This window comes from Monodelphis domestica, chromosome 3, assembly GCF_027887165.1.
Source record: "Monodelphis domestica isolate mMonDom1 chromosome 3, mMonDom1.pri, whole genome shotgun sequence".
NCBI classification, from domain to species: domain Eukaryota; kingdom Metazoa; phylum Chordata; class Mammalia; order Didelphimorphia; family Didelphidae; genus Monodelphis; species Monodelphis domestica.
The window spans coordinates 437,331,969-437,346,881 of record NC_077229.1 but is presented as its reverse complement, the minus strand read 5'-3'; the positions used below and the strand labels follow the sequence as shown (position 1 = coordinate 437,346,881).

Sequence of the window (14,913 nt, the reverse complement as noted above, 5' to 3'; positions counted from 1 at the left end):
CCAGGTTTTCCTGCTTCTAAGAATGACTGTCTCTTGGCCATGCCATGCTGCCCACACTTTGCTCTTAGCAGTCATTCTCTATCAGGTAAATGAAATCCAGGTTCCAAGGACCCCATCAGTGTCACTGAAGAGGAACGGGCTTCTCCAAGGCTGATCCTTGCCTTTTGGTTCTCCTCTCCTTAGTGATCCAGCTGAGTTCACATTCCAATTTGCTTTTTTGTTTAATAAATCTCTTGAGTTAAGACCTCAATTCATGGCCTTTCAGAAAGTGGGCCAGAACAGATGATCTTTGTATCCCTGGAGCTGGGCACACCTATGGAAACTGGAGCTGATGGCAAGGTTCTAATCACTTACAGTTGAATAACTTCTTCCCCTGTCAGAATGTCCTTTTGGTCTCCTTGCTTCCAGTCTCAGAGGAATTCCAGGATCAAGGCTTTCACTGTGTTTCCTTCCTTCTTAAAAAATATGTGTGTCGGCTGGGAGGGGGACACATTTATCTTTTTGCTGGAGTCTGGACAACCCTGCCCTTGGCTGAGGAGCGTGCTATCACATTTCCTGCAGTGGGTCCATGTTAGGCTCTGAGCAGCCCAACTGTGGTCCTGGGCAGAAATCTGGGTTGTCGGATTTCTCTCTAACGTTTCTACCTACGTTGTGTGTCCTACTTGCCCACCTGCAGATACCCTCCTGCAGAATGTGAAGTACCACAGGGCATGTGGAAAAGACCCAAGCCAAGGGCTTTGCACTTCCTTTAGTCTGAGGGGAATGGTGTTTGTGTTCACATGCTCCAGGTGACCTGTTCCTCCAGCCTCCTTTTCCTGACCTCTCCCATGTAATGGCTTTAATGGTCAGCCTTTTGGGGCTCTAATTCAATGCACTGGTTCAAATAAAATCTACTCCATTGCTAATGAATGACTGCAGGTGAAATAACAATCACTGAGAGAAGGAGGGAAAAACAATCTAGGAATGCTGGGCTGCCCAGAGTCATCTTTTGGACTTTGGCAAATGGGGCGGTATTTTGCAATTGTAATTACTTCTCTGCTGAAAGGAATTCCGAGTCATTTAAGAAGTTGGGGAGTTGGGGGAAGATAGTTCAGGGACCAGTGGTTAGAAATTTCTTTATATCTATGGGAAATTTAGTCAGGGAAGCAGTCCCCCAAACCACTTAAGTTACCTGCTTTTACTCATCATCTTAAAAAGAAATCTCAGAATAAAAGATCAGGCATGACCACCAATGAGTAGTATCTGGTTTTCTCCAAATTGCCTGTGTATTAATTAGTCTGTGTGACCCTGGGCAAGTCACTTAACCTCTTTCTTCCTCACTTTCTTCAGCATTAAAATGGAGGTAATAACAGCTCCACCTTGCAGGGTTGTTCTGAGGATTGGATGAGGTGACAAGAACATAGTCACAGTCATATTGTAAACCTGAATTCTCTAAATGTCCAGGAGGATCTTCATAGACTATCCTTAGAAAGTCTTGGTCCTCCAGAGCCCTGGGATTCTGGGTCAAGCTTCCTTGGTAGCATCAACCTATGGCCTTATATGTAATAGTCATCAACACTTGACTGGGGTTTGGCTATTCAGGTTTATCAAGACTGATACCTCTAGGGCAAATCGGTGGTTAAGCAGAATTTAGGGTCCTGGAATTCAGACATTAAAGTTTATCTGTCTCAACACCTTGATTTTGGAGATGAGGAAACTGAGAAGGAAACAAACATTTATTAAGCACCTACTATATACTTTTACAAATATTATGTCATTTGATCCTCACAAACAGGCACTGTTATGACCCCCATTTTGCAGTTGAGGAAACTGAAGTACAGTAAGTAAAGGATTAAGTGATTTGCCCAAGGTCACACAACTAGTAAGAGTATGGGTCCTGGTATGAATTTAAGTCTTTCTTTTAAAAAAAAAATTTTTTTAAACCCTTACCTTCTGTCTTGAAATCGATACTGTGTATTGGTTCCAAGGCAGAAGAGTGCTAAGGGCTAGGCAATGGGGGTCAAGTGACTTGCCCAGGGTCACACAGCTGGGAATTCAAGTCTTTCTGACTCAAAGCCCAGCACTCTCTGTCCCTTGTACCAGCTGGAGGTGAGGGAGAAGGTTAAAATGCTTTAATGCCATGTGGTGCTCTTAATTAAATCCTTATAGATTCAACCTTCTTAAAAAAGAAACAAAATAGGGCGCAGCTAGGAAGCACAGTGGCTGGACCACCAAACCTAGAGACAGGAGGTCCTGGGTTCATATCTGACTTCTGATACTTCCTAGCTGTGTGACCCTGGGCAAGTCACTTAACCCCCATTGTCTAGCCCCTTGCCCTTCTGGCTCAGAGTGATTACTGAGACAGAAAGTAAGGATTGAAAACAGAAGAAATTAAATAGAGGCAGCATGTTATTATCGTTCAATTGTTTCAGTTATGTCTGACTCTTTGTGACCCCATTTGGGGTTTTCTTGGCAAAGATCCTGGAGTGGTTTGCCATTTCCTTCTCTAGCTCATTTTACAGATGAGGAAACTGAAGCAGAGTCCAGTGACTTGCCCAGTCATACAGCTAGTGAGTGTCTAGGACTATATTTCTATTCAAGTCTGTGTCACTTTGAGTGTACTTCCTCAGGTGTAAAAATAAGGGGGCTTACATCACATTATACCTAGTATTTCTTCTACATCTAAATTTATGAAACTATAATTGTATATGCCACTGAATTCTCAGGATAACTGCTCCCTTTCTGTTATAAGTGCTTGAACAGACAGGGATCAAATGATATTCTTTTTTTTTCCTAAACCCGTACCTTCCATCTTGGAATCAATACTGTGTATTGGCTCCAAGGCAGAAGAATGGTAAGGGCTAGTGACTTGCCCAGGGTCACACAGCTGGGAAGTATGTGAGGCCAGATTTGAACCTAGGACCTCCTGTCTCTAGGACTGGCTCTCAATCCACTGAGCTACCCAGCTACCCCCATCAAATGCTATTCTAAGAAGCATTTCAGGCAAGATTTTCTATATGTTCAGAAAGTATTTCCTATATATTCTAGAAAGTACCACCAGATACTTGCAAGATCTGTTCATTCTTATGAAGTTTTATAAAGAATTCACCGCTTCTTTAGAATGCCAAAGGAATTTTAGATGGGTTAATGGAATTCAGATAGGAAGTCCAAAAGAGCTTTGAGATATTTACTAAATTTCAAGCAAAACAATCCTTTCAGATAGCTTTCAAAGCAAAATGGAATGCTGAATAACTATAATAATCCAGCATGGTCCTGGAGATAAATTAAGAAAATGTCCAACTCTTATTTGCAAAGGTGGAGGATGATGGCTGTGGGATGTTGCATATATTGTTGCATGTGGTTTATGTGTTGGCTGGTTTTTCTGAACTGTTTTTCCCTTCTTTTAAAAAATCTTTAAGTTTAAAAAAATTGCTATTTTTAGTGGTCAGCCTTTTTTAGTCCTTAATATTGATTCAAATAAAATATATTCCATGGCCAGAAAGTACATGTAGGTGAAATAATAATTATTGAGAGAGAGAATAAAAGAAAATCAAGTTAAGATGAAGCTACAAAGGGGTGACTTGCTGGGCATGGGCAATGGGGAATGATATTTTGGGAAAGAAAATGATGCAAAAATGGAAGATAATGATCAAATAAAAAATAGAATACTGTCAAACTAGACACTTTTGACATTTTTTTTTTTAGTTTTAGGGCTTATTTTGGATAAATGCCTGAGTGGCTGCCTGGATGCTAGCTAAGCTTTCCTCTCTGAACTGGACCACCACATGACTCTTAATGGGCTTTTGATTGTGTTCCCAATAGGAAAACTCTGAAGTGGACTTCCTCAAATATCCATCCACAAGTTTACCGGACTTGCTTAGTACTTATTCAGGCCCGGATGTTTCCTCTTATACTGATAATAAGGAGAACGAAGAGCCAGATGGTGAAGAGGAAAAGGGAGCCAGCCAATCACCAACCCATGGAGCAGTAAGTGTGTCCTTGGGTGGCCTGGGGCTTCAACATTTGAGGTATATTTCCTAAACAAATAGGTTTCTGGATTTGATGGGTGAAAACTTGGTTGAGAAGAAATTTTCCTTCAGGGGTAATGTCAAAGAAACTATGAGGTAATCAGATCCTTGAGAATTGAAATCATGATAGACTTATTTTTTGTTGTTTTTCTAGTTTTTTTTTTTTAGTTGCATTCCCAATTCATTGATCTTTCTCTATTTTATTGATGTACGCATTTAGAGATATAAATTTTCCCTTAAGTACTGCTTTGGCTACATCTCATAAGGTTTGGCATGTTTTCTCCTAATTGTCTTTCTCTTCAATGAAATTATCATTTCTTTGTTTTATTTTTGACCCCTCATTCTTTAGGATTAGATTACATCTTTTACAATTAATTTTAATCTATCTCTCCACGGCCTTTTATTGAATGTAATTTTTATTGCATTATGATCTGAAAAGGGTGCATTTAATATTTCTGCTTTTCTGCATTTGGTTAAAAGGTTTTTATGTCCTACAACATGGTCAGGTTTTTAGTGTATGTGCCTTGTACCATTGAGAAAAAGGTATATTTCTTTCACTTACCATTCAGTTTTCCCCAGATGTCTATTGTATCTAACTTTTCTAAAATTCTGTTCATCTCCTAATTTCCTTCTTGTTTATTTTTGGCTAGACTTCTCTAATTCTGAGATGGGAAAGTTGAGTTCTCCCACTAATTTAGTTTTACCAATTCCTCCTGTAACTCATTTAGCATGGTGGGCTGAAAAGAACCCTAAGACTTCATAGGCAAGACACTTTGATATGTTTGAGCCTAAGTTTTTTCATATGTAAAACATGCATAATCACATTTATAATGTGTACCTTGCAGAATTGTTTTGAGGAAAGCATTTTGCACATTTCAAAGAAATATGAAAATGTGAGCTATTAGTAGCCTGGGATGGTAGATTCAACACTAGATTTGAAATGGAAATCAGGAAAACCTGGGTTTGAATTCTGCCTCAGATACTTCTTCACTGTGTGTCAGCCTCTAGGAGTTCAGTTTCTTCATCTGTAAAATGAAGACAAAAACATCATCTACCTCACTGGGTTGTGAAGAGGAACAAATGAAATGATAAAGCTGTGTTGCAAAGTTAGACGTGCAGATTTCAACAAAGCTAACTGAGTTTGGTGTATTATGCTCATTTTTATTACAGTATCCTTATATTTCTCTGTATAATGGAGGATAGGCACCTTGGAGGGGGGGAGCACAATTGGAAGAGATACCTGAGCCAAGTTCAGGGTTAACTTTCACAGGCATTTAATAAAATGACTTTGTGTTGGTAAGGTAAGGTGACAATCTCATTTGTACCCCTTGATGTAGGGTGAAAAACCTCTGTTTTAGTAATGTATGCTTGTCTGAGGACTTCTTGGCTTGAAAGTAGAAGACTTCATCTATTTATTTTTTAAATAGCAATACTAAGCTCAGAACTCTTGAGCCAATGACTTTGCATTTACTTTGCATATATTTTGTAGTTTGCTGAGATGGGTCCCTATGATTGACCATCCTCCCTTCAGAAGAATGTAAGCTTCCTTGAAGGCAAGGAGAATTTTGTTTTTTGTCTTTATATCCTTTGTATCTTAATGTGGTGATGGCAGGTACTTGTCAAAAGTCGAATCAGAAGAGCTGCATGTGCCACTTTTATATTATACCTTTGGCTTTTGGAGCCCCCTTAATGAGACAGTGGATAGAGCACCAAGCCTGGAATCAGGGAGACCTGAATTTTAATTTGGCCTTGGACATTCACTGGGCAGGCAGGTCATTTAATCCTGGTTGCCTCAGTTTCCTCTGTCAAATGAACTGGAGAAGAAAATGGCAAGCCTCTCCAATATCTTTGCCAAGAATATCCCAAATGAGGTCACAGAGAGTCTCAAAGGACTAAAATGATTAAAGAACAACTATCTGTATTATAATATCCTACTACACCAGATTCTTTTGAGTATCCACTGGGCAGGAGGCTTTTTTGATTAATGATCAAAAGAACTCAAGGGAGAGATTGAAGGGGGCAGAATGGTAGCTCTTCCTTCTGATAAGGATAGAAGAGGTCTAGGTTTCAAAGAGGTGTGGTTTAAGCAAAGCTACCTCATTCTGAGCATCTCCCTGTTCGGGTTATTTACATATCTCTCTTATTACAAGAATCACAGAATTTGAGAGTTGAAAATGACCTCAGTGACCACTGAGTCCAACTCACACGTGAGAAGAACCATCACTCTGATTTACCTGATGAGAGGTCCTCCAGCATCTGTTTTAGACTGAACATTCCTAGAGGACAAAATGGGATCTTATCGTTGCAGTTCAATTCAACATTTATGAAATACTACTATGTGCCCAACAGTGGGGATAAAAGGAGAAAATGAAAAACAGTCACAGCTCTTAATGACCTTATTTTCTGTTAAGGGAAATAGCACATGAACAGATAAGTAAATACCAAATAATCTGAGCAGTGAGAGAGGACTATCAAATAAAACCTTCCATTGGAAGGAGCACATAATCTGAGCCTTGAAGGAGCTGATGATTCTCTGAACTGGAAGTAAGGAGCTAATCTATTCCAAGCAGGAGAAGCATCATGTACAGAGGCACAGAGAAGGGATATGAGAGTGCCAACTTCTAGGAATAGTAGGTTAGTTTGGCAGAAGTATGAAGTGTATGAATGAGAGTAACATGGAATAAGTCTAGTGTCATAGGCTGGAGTCATACTGGAAAAGATTTAATGCCAGCTGGAGGTTTTTGTATTTTATCTTAGAAAAAGTACAGGGCCATTGAAGATTCCTGAGCATAGGAGTGATGTGGTTAGAACTCTGTTTTGGGGATATTATTCTGTTCACTTCATGAAGGACAGATGAGAGAGGGAAGAGGCTGGAACAGGAAGACCAGTTAGGAGACTATTTCAGTAATTCAGATGAGAGATACTAAAGACTTGAATTAGAATGGCCACTGTAATTGATCAGAGGAGGAAGGAATGCAGGAGATAGTATAGAAGTAAAATCAGCAAATCAAATATGTATGGAATGAAGGAGGGGAAAGATGTGCAAATGACCCAGAATACCTGGGAAGTTTGCTGATGGTATCCTGTCTTGAAATAGGGAAATTTGAAGAGAGGTGGGTTTAGAGAAGAAAGTAATTTTTGATGTTGACTCTGAGATGCTTTTGGCGTATCCATATGGAGATGTCTAGAAAGCAGTAACAAATCCCAATGCATGGTAGGTGTTCATTAAATGTTTGTGGAATGACTATCACAGATTTAATTTATTCTTTTTAACTCATACTCTATCTAGGAATGCATTCTTTCTCACCCCACTCCCAAATGTTTTTAATAAAGCAAGACATAGTTTTATATCTGCTTATGTCTTTTTGTCAAATGATGCCTTCTCTAGAGCAGGGAGGGGAAGGAGGAAGGGAGGGAGATACCTGGAAATTTTAATGTAACAGACAGACAAATAAATACAGGCATCCCTTCCATATTGTGGGGGTTAGGGAAGCAGCGCCCCTTCGATCTGGAAAATCTGTGTAAAATTTTTTGGCCTTTCCTTCATACTAGAGAGAAAAAATCTGAATTTTTTTTCTTTTTTCCTTTTATGGGGTATTTACAGTACCGTATTGTAAAATATGGCTTAAGTATTTGGTATTAGACTATATGTAGGTCATTGTTAAAACATTCACATTTCTAGCTTTTGTCATCTGTTGGCTTTCACATCCTTTTCACAAACTTTAATTTTTTATTTATTTTAATTTAAAAAGAAGAGAGATTGTGAATATTTATAGTATTAAAAGATAAAATATGTTCATATTTAACAGCACATATATTTTATGCATTTCTGAATTTCTAAACCTTTTCTGTATCGTCTGCTAGCCTTCTTGTGTTGTCTGGGGTTTTTGCAAAACTCCCTAAAAATTCCATTCAATTTCTTATGCCAACTAAAGATATATAGGAGCCAATGTGGAAATATTTTAAGTGCCTATTAGTTTCCAATTTAGGAGGATACATTGGATGGTTACATTAGGGCTTTATTGGCAGATAAAGTAAAATTCTACTCACTTATAGCAGGCATCTTCTTTTGCCTGAAATAATCCCGTAAAAGAGATCAGGAACAGCTCACTAGATAGAGATTAGTATAGTAGTCTAGTTTAGTTTAAAAATGTTTTGTGTCTTTAAAAAAGCCTAAACTGTCCCCCCACACACAGTTCCAGTCAATGCCATCGCACTGAGATTTTTGTTTTGTTTTTCTTTCTACTTGATTCATGAAGCTGCCCAATGCATCTCTTTCTTATTGTCCAAGTCTGTATCCAGTTACATGGGAACTGATGATCATTATGTAAATGACCAGTGCATGTTGATTTTCTCTTTTCTCCCATCCTGCCCTGCTCCTCTAGCTTGACATTCTCCATATGTCTTTTCCCTAAACATGGACTGAACCTATTTGAAAGGAAAGTCTGACTGCCATTTATAGGAGCCATGAAAAATAAATAACAAGTGCACACTGCCGAGCCTCAAGGTTTGAGTTACGTTTGCTCAACTTAAGTGCTCTGGAGGGAATGGCCAGACCTGGACTTACAGGTGCAGAAATAAGAAGGGTATGGATGAAATCTGACAGACTCTTAAATCATTACCATCTGTGAAATAAAAGACTTTCACAGTTTTGTTGATGAAAGCCCCCTAAGAGGTTTCCTTGGTTTAATTGGCTTAGGAACTTATTTTTTTCTTTAAAATTACAAATCAAAGGAGACTGAATTGCAAATGCTAGACCTCCATTCTTGAGTAATTCAGCTATTCATTTAATCCACAGGGCTCAGCAGGAATGCCCTCAAGACAAAAATGTAGGCTAGGGGAAGGCTTCCTTATTCTTCTAGGGTTATCCATCTACTCTGAGTGTTTGTCTCTTTTCTTATAGTGTCACCTTCCCCACTTTTCATAGACCCTTTATGTACCAATTCTGAGCTTTTTGTCTGTTTTTTTTTTCTTTTTCTGCTGCTCCGCAGCCCTCCTATTTCCTTACTTCTGGATCTCTCTCTTGCTAGTCTTCCCCCTACTAAAACCTACCTTTGGTATTTCTCTTTCTGTTGAAGGGAATTCAGTTACTTTATTTGTGCTCAGGTGTTAATAGCAGATAGAGCTTTCCATAGTTATGTTTCACAGGATAACTGTCTTAAGCCAAAGGAATTAATGGTGGGATTTGGACATCAGTGATGGGCTGGTAGGGGATGGGGGCAGGATTTTGTTGCAGTTGGCAGCTACGTTGGACCCTAGAGAGGGAGACTCCATTAAGTATTAGACCAAGAATAAAGAAATTGAATTCTTGGGGCTGTGACATCATTTCTTTGAGGACCAGCCTGTCCATGTGGGGATAACATCATGCCTGCTCCCCAGGGAGTGAGTGCCATTGGGCACAACAGGCTCCTATTTAGAGTAATCTGAGGCTTCTAATGAAAAGAAGTGTTCACATTAAGTTCTGCTGTAATATATACCGTCAAAATATAAATCTTTCAGAGCCCCAAGAGATGGCCAACAAATTGGAAAATAGCTTGATACAAAATTCCAGTATGACCTAAGAATGTGAGAGGTCTTTTGGAGCTGGTAGTAATGCTTTTTGCACCCCCCCCCAATAGTTTTAACCTCCTCTCAGAGGCCTCTTGTGCTACATAAATGGCCTGTGAGTTCTGTTCAATGAGAAGTACAGATGTGTTTCATGACTCTACTCCCCAGTGTGAATCTCCATGTAACCATTCATTTAAAACCTATTAAGATCTTAGGTGGAAAGATTCTATACAGTGGAGTCTAATCCAGAAAGCTAGTAGTACAGTTGGTAGAATGCCAAGCTTGAAGTCAAGAAGATTGATCTTCTTGAATTCAAATTTGGCCCCACACACATATTATCTGTATGACCTTGAGCAGGTTGTTTATTTTTTGTATTTGCAAAATTTTATTTAATTAATTTAAAATATTTTTCTATAGTTACATGATTCATGTTCTTTCCCTCTCATCATTCCCTCCTCTCTTCCCACCCCACTCCCTTGGCCAATGCTTAATTCCACTGGGTTTTACATGTATCTTAGATCAAGATCTATTTCCATATAATTGTTATTTGCACTGGGGTGATCGGTTAGGCTTTATATTCCCCAATCATATCCCCATTGACTCATGGGATCAAGCAGTTGTTTTTCTTCTGTGTTTCTGCTCCCACAGTTCTTCTTCCAAATGTGGATGGTGTTCTTTCTCATAAGTCCCTTAGAATTGTCCTGGATCACTGCATTGCTGTTAGTAGAGAAGTTCATTACATTTTACTGTACCACAGTGTATCAGTCTTTGTGTACAATGTTCTCCTGGTTCTGCTCCTCTCACTCTGCATCAATTCCTGGAGCTTGTTCCAGTCTCCATGGAATTCCTCCAGTTCATTATTCCTTTGAGCACAATATATTCCATCACCAACAGATACCACAATTTGTTCAGCCATTCCCCAATCGAAAGGCATCCCCTCCACGACTATATTCTTATACAAGTCTTTTTCCTTATTATCTCTTTGGGGAACAAACCCAAAAGTGCTATGGCTGTATCAAAGAGCAGACAGTCTGTTATTGCCCTTTGGGCATAGTTCCAAATTGCCCTCCAGAATGTTTGGATCAATTCACAACTCCACCAGCAATGCATTAATGTCCCAATTTTGGGCAGGTTATTTAAACCCTTGTTGCTTCAGTTTCCTCATCTGCAAAATGAGCTGGAGATGAAATGGCAAACTACTCCAGTATCTTTGCCAAGAAAATCCCAAATGGGGTCACAGAGTCAGATACTGAAAAACAACTGAATTAACCCTAGAAAAGGGCTATGGATATAGACTCTGGTGTGGTAAGGGAAAGAGAATCTCCTGAGAATACAATTATAGCCAGAATATATGACAGCAAAAGAGGGACAGACTTCCTAGATGTAGTCCAAAAGTTTTGTGTGTTGATAGAACATAATCCATTAGGGAGATTAATATAAATGTTAGTATCATGGCAGATAACATCACAGGAACATAGCTTTAGACTTAGAAGTTAACTTTGGGCCTATCTTCTCTAACTCATTCATTTTTTAAATGAGAAAATTGAGATATGGAGATATTACAATAAGATAGCAATTTAAGAATGAGAGTTGAATAATATATACTATAATATAATATATACATACATACATATATGTCTATGTAAAGTGCTGAAGGAATTCAGAGAGTAAAGGATATCACTGGAGATCAGGGGGAAAAAAGGCTTTATGGAAAGAATTCATGTTAATCTGAACCCTAAAGATAAATGAGTATTAGATGGAGAGAAGAAAGCATATGCCAGTAAATGAGTTGTTGGGAAGTTTGTTGGGCATATTCTGGGAGTCATGGGAGCATAACTGTAAAGGTTTTTGGAGGTTATGTAGTCTAGTCTAACCTTATTTTATGTTTGGGGAAACTGAGTCCCAGAGAAGTTCTAATGATTGCCCAAGGGCACACAAATAGTAGGTGTCAGAGCCAGACCTTCAACTCAGGTCCTAGGAATCCAAATTCAATGTTTTATCCCCATTTTCTTAAGGGAGCAGGGTAAATTACAGCCAGAGAGACCCGTTTTAAAAAATATTTAAGGGTCAGAAGGTGATGAGAGAGTAAATAACACTGTAAAAATCTGCTCTCCAAATACTTCCTCATCACTCCTTCTTTTATCACTCCACTTTTACCTTTTCCCATATCTTTATCTCCTCTTCAACCACTCTTTCTCCAGTACCATCTTTCTCTGTCCTTAACTCTCTGCCCTAGGATCACGACTTGATCCCTAAACATTCTGAGGACACAAGTCCTTTCCCATCCCTTTTTCTTCTCCTTCCTGGACTCTTTCCTGGCCGTGCTTCCAAAGAATCACTCCACTGACCCCTTTCTGATGGCATGGTTCAAAATTGAGGTATGAGACTAATGTGTCTTAGGGACGCATCTCTTCCTTCTCCGTCATGTCTCCATCATGATCCTTTCTCTTTCTCTGAATATGGACTCACTTTGGATGTTTTCATATTGTAGGCAGGGAAGAAGAGATGCAGTTTAGTAACTGGTTCTTGGTGTATAGAACCCCTATGTGACAACCTAATTGAATAATCTTGAGATATAGATAAAGCAGATATAACTTGTCAAATTGAGGTCAGAATTCCTTAAATCCTTAAAGGATATGTAGGGACAATTTTTGTCCATAGGGCCTCAGAGGCCCACACAACATAGATAATATCTATAAAGTGATTGGGAGTTTGATTCATTTTAATATGTGTTCTTAAAACAAAACCAATAAAAGCAATGGAAGTAGTGAAGGTCATTGCCAGATTCGCAATTGTCCTAACCTAGGTAAGGAAGAGATTGTTTAGCTCATCAATCAGATGATCTGTATCCTGCTTCCGGAGGCACCAAAGGCATCTGCTCTAAAGGTTTCAAAGGCACAGGCTTTGTAAAAATCATGGACAAAATCTGGATGCCTACAGCTTGAGAGGAAAGGTTGTAGAACCAAGACTCTGGAGAGAAAGAGAGAAGTTGAATCTGGGTGCTACCTTGCTGTAAGTCTAAGGATAAAGCTTCATTAATTCTTGTGCCAGGAGCACACTAATAAAGTGGAAATCAATTAGTGTGGCTCCATTAAAGTTCTATTTAGTTTTGTTTTTTTTTTTGCTAGAATCAGTAATTTGCTAAATAAAATTTGCATTGTGTGCTTTTATAAATGTCTGGATGGTACTGAATATTTCATGTGATATGTTTAAGAGTTATTTTCTTTGCTTCTTTTTAAAATCCTTACTTTCTGTTTCAGTAACAACTTTGAAATAGAAGGGTAAGGGGTCTCCCAATTCCAGGACTGGCACTCTATTTACTGTGCTATCTTGCTGCCCCTTAAAAAGTTATTTTCATTGTTGGTTTGGGTTAAACTTGGTTGAGAAATGCCAGAGTGTCCTACAAAGAAGATATAAGTGGTGAGCTTAGGTTTCCTGATGATTTAAATTTGGATGAGTGATTCAAAGACCAGGGAGAACAAAAAGGGGTAAAAATAGAGACCAGAGTTATGATTTCAGCGATATTTTGTTGTTGTTGTTCAGTTATTTCTGACTCTTTAGGCCCCTATTTTGGGGTTTTCTTGGCAAAGATCCTGGAGTGTTCTACCTTTTCCTTCTCTAACTCATTTTATAGATGAGGAAACTGAGGCAAATAGATTTAAGTGGCTTGCCTGTGGTCACACAGCTAGAAAATGTCGAAGGCTAGATTTGAACCTCAGGAAGATTTCATCTTCCTGATTCCAAACCCAGTGTTCTCTCTTGTGCCACCTAGCTGCCCAGTACCAATAAATATTGGAAACTCCTAAATGAGACCAGTTCCTTCAGCAATGCAGGTGAGCACCTTCTCTGCAACTTAAAGTCTTAAAGGGTTGCCAGAGAGTTAAATTATTTGCTTAGAGTCCCAGAGCCAGTACAGGTTAGAGACCAAGTTTGAATTCAGGTCTTCTAGCTTCAAGACCAGTTCTTTATCTACATGTCAGCTAATTGGAGCAGTGTATAGAATTCTGGACTTAAAGTCAGGAAAACTTGAGTTCAAATTCTCCCTTGGAAATTTATTAGCTGTGGGATCCTGGGCAAGTTAATCAATTTTTCTTAGCCTCAGTTTACTCATGTATAAAATGGAAATATTAATAGCACCAGCCTCCCAGGGTTGTCGTGAGATTTAGATGAGATAACACACATGCTAGTGCTTTGTAAATCTTAAAGTGCTGTATAAATTCTAACTATTATCATTGTTGTTGTGTCTAAGGATTAAAAAGCTGGTATAAATTTCAGGAGGGGTGTCCTAGTTGAAGTAGAGGGAAAATAGTCATACTGCTGAGAGACGTAAGTAAGAGGAGGAGGAGGGGTCCTCAACCCTATTGAGGGAGTGTTCCTGTTTCTCTTTCTCAAACCTGGAGTTCTGGCTGTTGGGGGCGGGGGGAGATGTTTGTGAAGAAGATGCGCCCACTAAAGTGTGCTCTCAAATAAGGCAAAAAAAAAAAAAAGAGGCAGCTGCTTCCTGCCAGGCTTTCAGCCCTGCCTTCTCCGGCGGAGAATCTCAGGGGGATTATGGTGGCAGAATCTGCTGGCTGCTTTCCCAGAGAAGGCTAGGCACTGGCTGGAGGAACCCTGGCCCTGAGAGTCCCTCTGGCTCTCACCAGTCACTGGTGACTTGGTAGCTATGGCTGCAACCTGGTGTCTGCAGAAAATCCAAGGATTCTTGAGTTCTTTCTCTTCTCACTGGGCATCCTGGTTAGCACCTCATTAGCACCAAGGAGAAAGTGATGAGATCAGACCATTTAAGCAGGAAGAAGCCTATTTAAGGCTGATTTGGGGCAAAGAAAGATTTAAAGACCTTAATCGTGGAGAGGAGGCAGGCAAGGTAATAATTGAATAATTGTAGCTCAAGGGGGTGGATTCGAGTCTAGTCAGGAAAGAGTACTGAATTCTAAGCCCCTGAAATGAGTTCTAGTCCAGACTCTGCCCATAACAAGCTTGTAAATTTGGGCAAGGCACTTATCCTTTCAAATTAAAATGGTTGTAAAAAAAACTTTCCCTGCCTCTTTTCCCTAATTCTGTAAGGGGGATAGAGCACAGGAAGAGGTAGTGGAAAGGAGAGATAAGAAAAGACTTTAGTGTTGGGGAAGATCATGTTAAATGTGGTGATATTATTAATCTATTTGAAAAGGTGTTTGGGGAGGAAACATTTTATTCCTTGTGTGACACTGAACAAAAGTCCCTTAATCTTTTTGAGGTCACAGTTTTCTCATCTGTAAAGTGGGTTGAACTAAATTACTTTTAATGGACCTTCCAGCTCTTAGTCTAAGTGAATCACAGAGTCATTTCTTCAGTGTGAAGCAATAGATTTTTAACCTAG

At 39.3% G+C, this 14,913-nt stretch overlaps 1 protein-coding gene across 6 annotated transcripts in view; it reads left to right on the top strand.

Moving 5' to 3' along the window:
- The window catches only part of PDZD2 (PDZ domain containing 2), a 514,756-nt gene that overhangs the window by 401,022 nt on the left and 98,821 nt on the right, over nt 1-14,913 (top strand). For all 6 annotated transcript variants that reach the window (XM_007487505.3, XM_007487504.3, XM_056824531.1 and 3 more), the window contains one exon: nt 3,802-3,966. In XM_007487505.3, the coding sequence (XP_007487567.1) occupies nt 3,802-3,966 (165 nt within the window). The remainder of the gene's footprint in view (nt 1-3,801; nt 3,967-14,913) is intronic.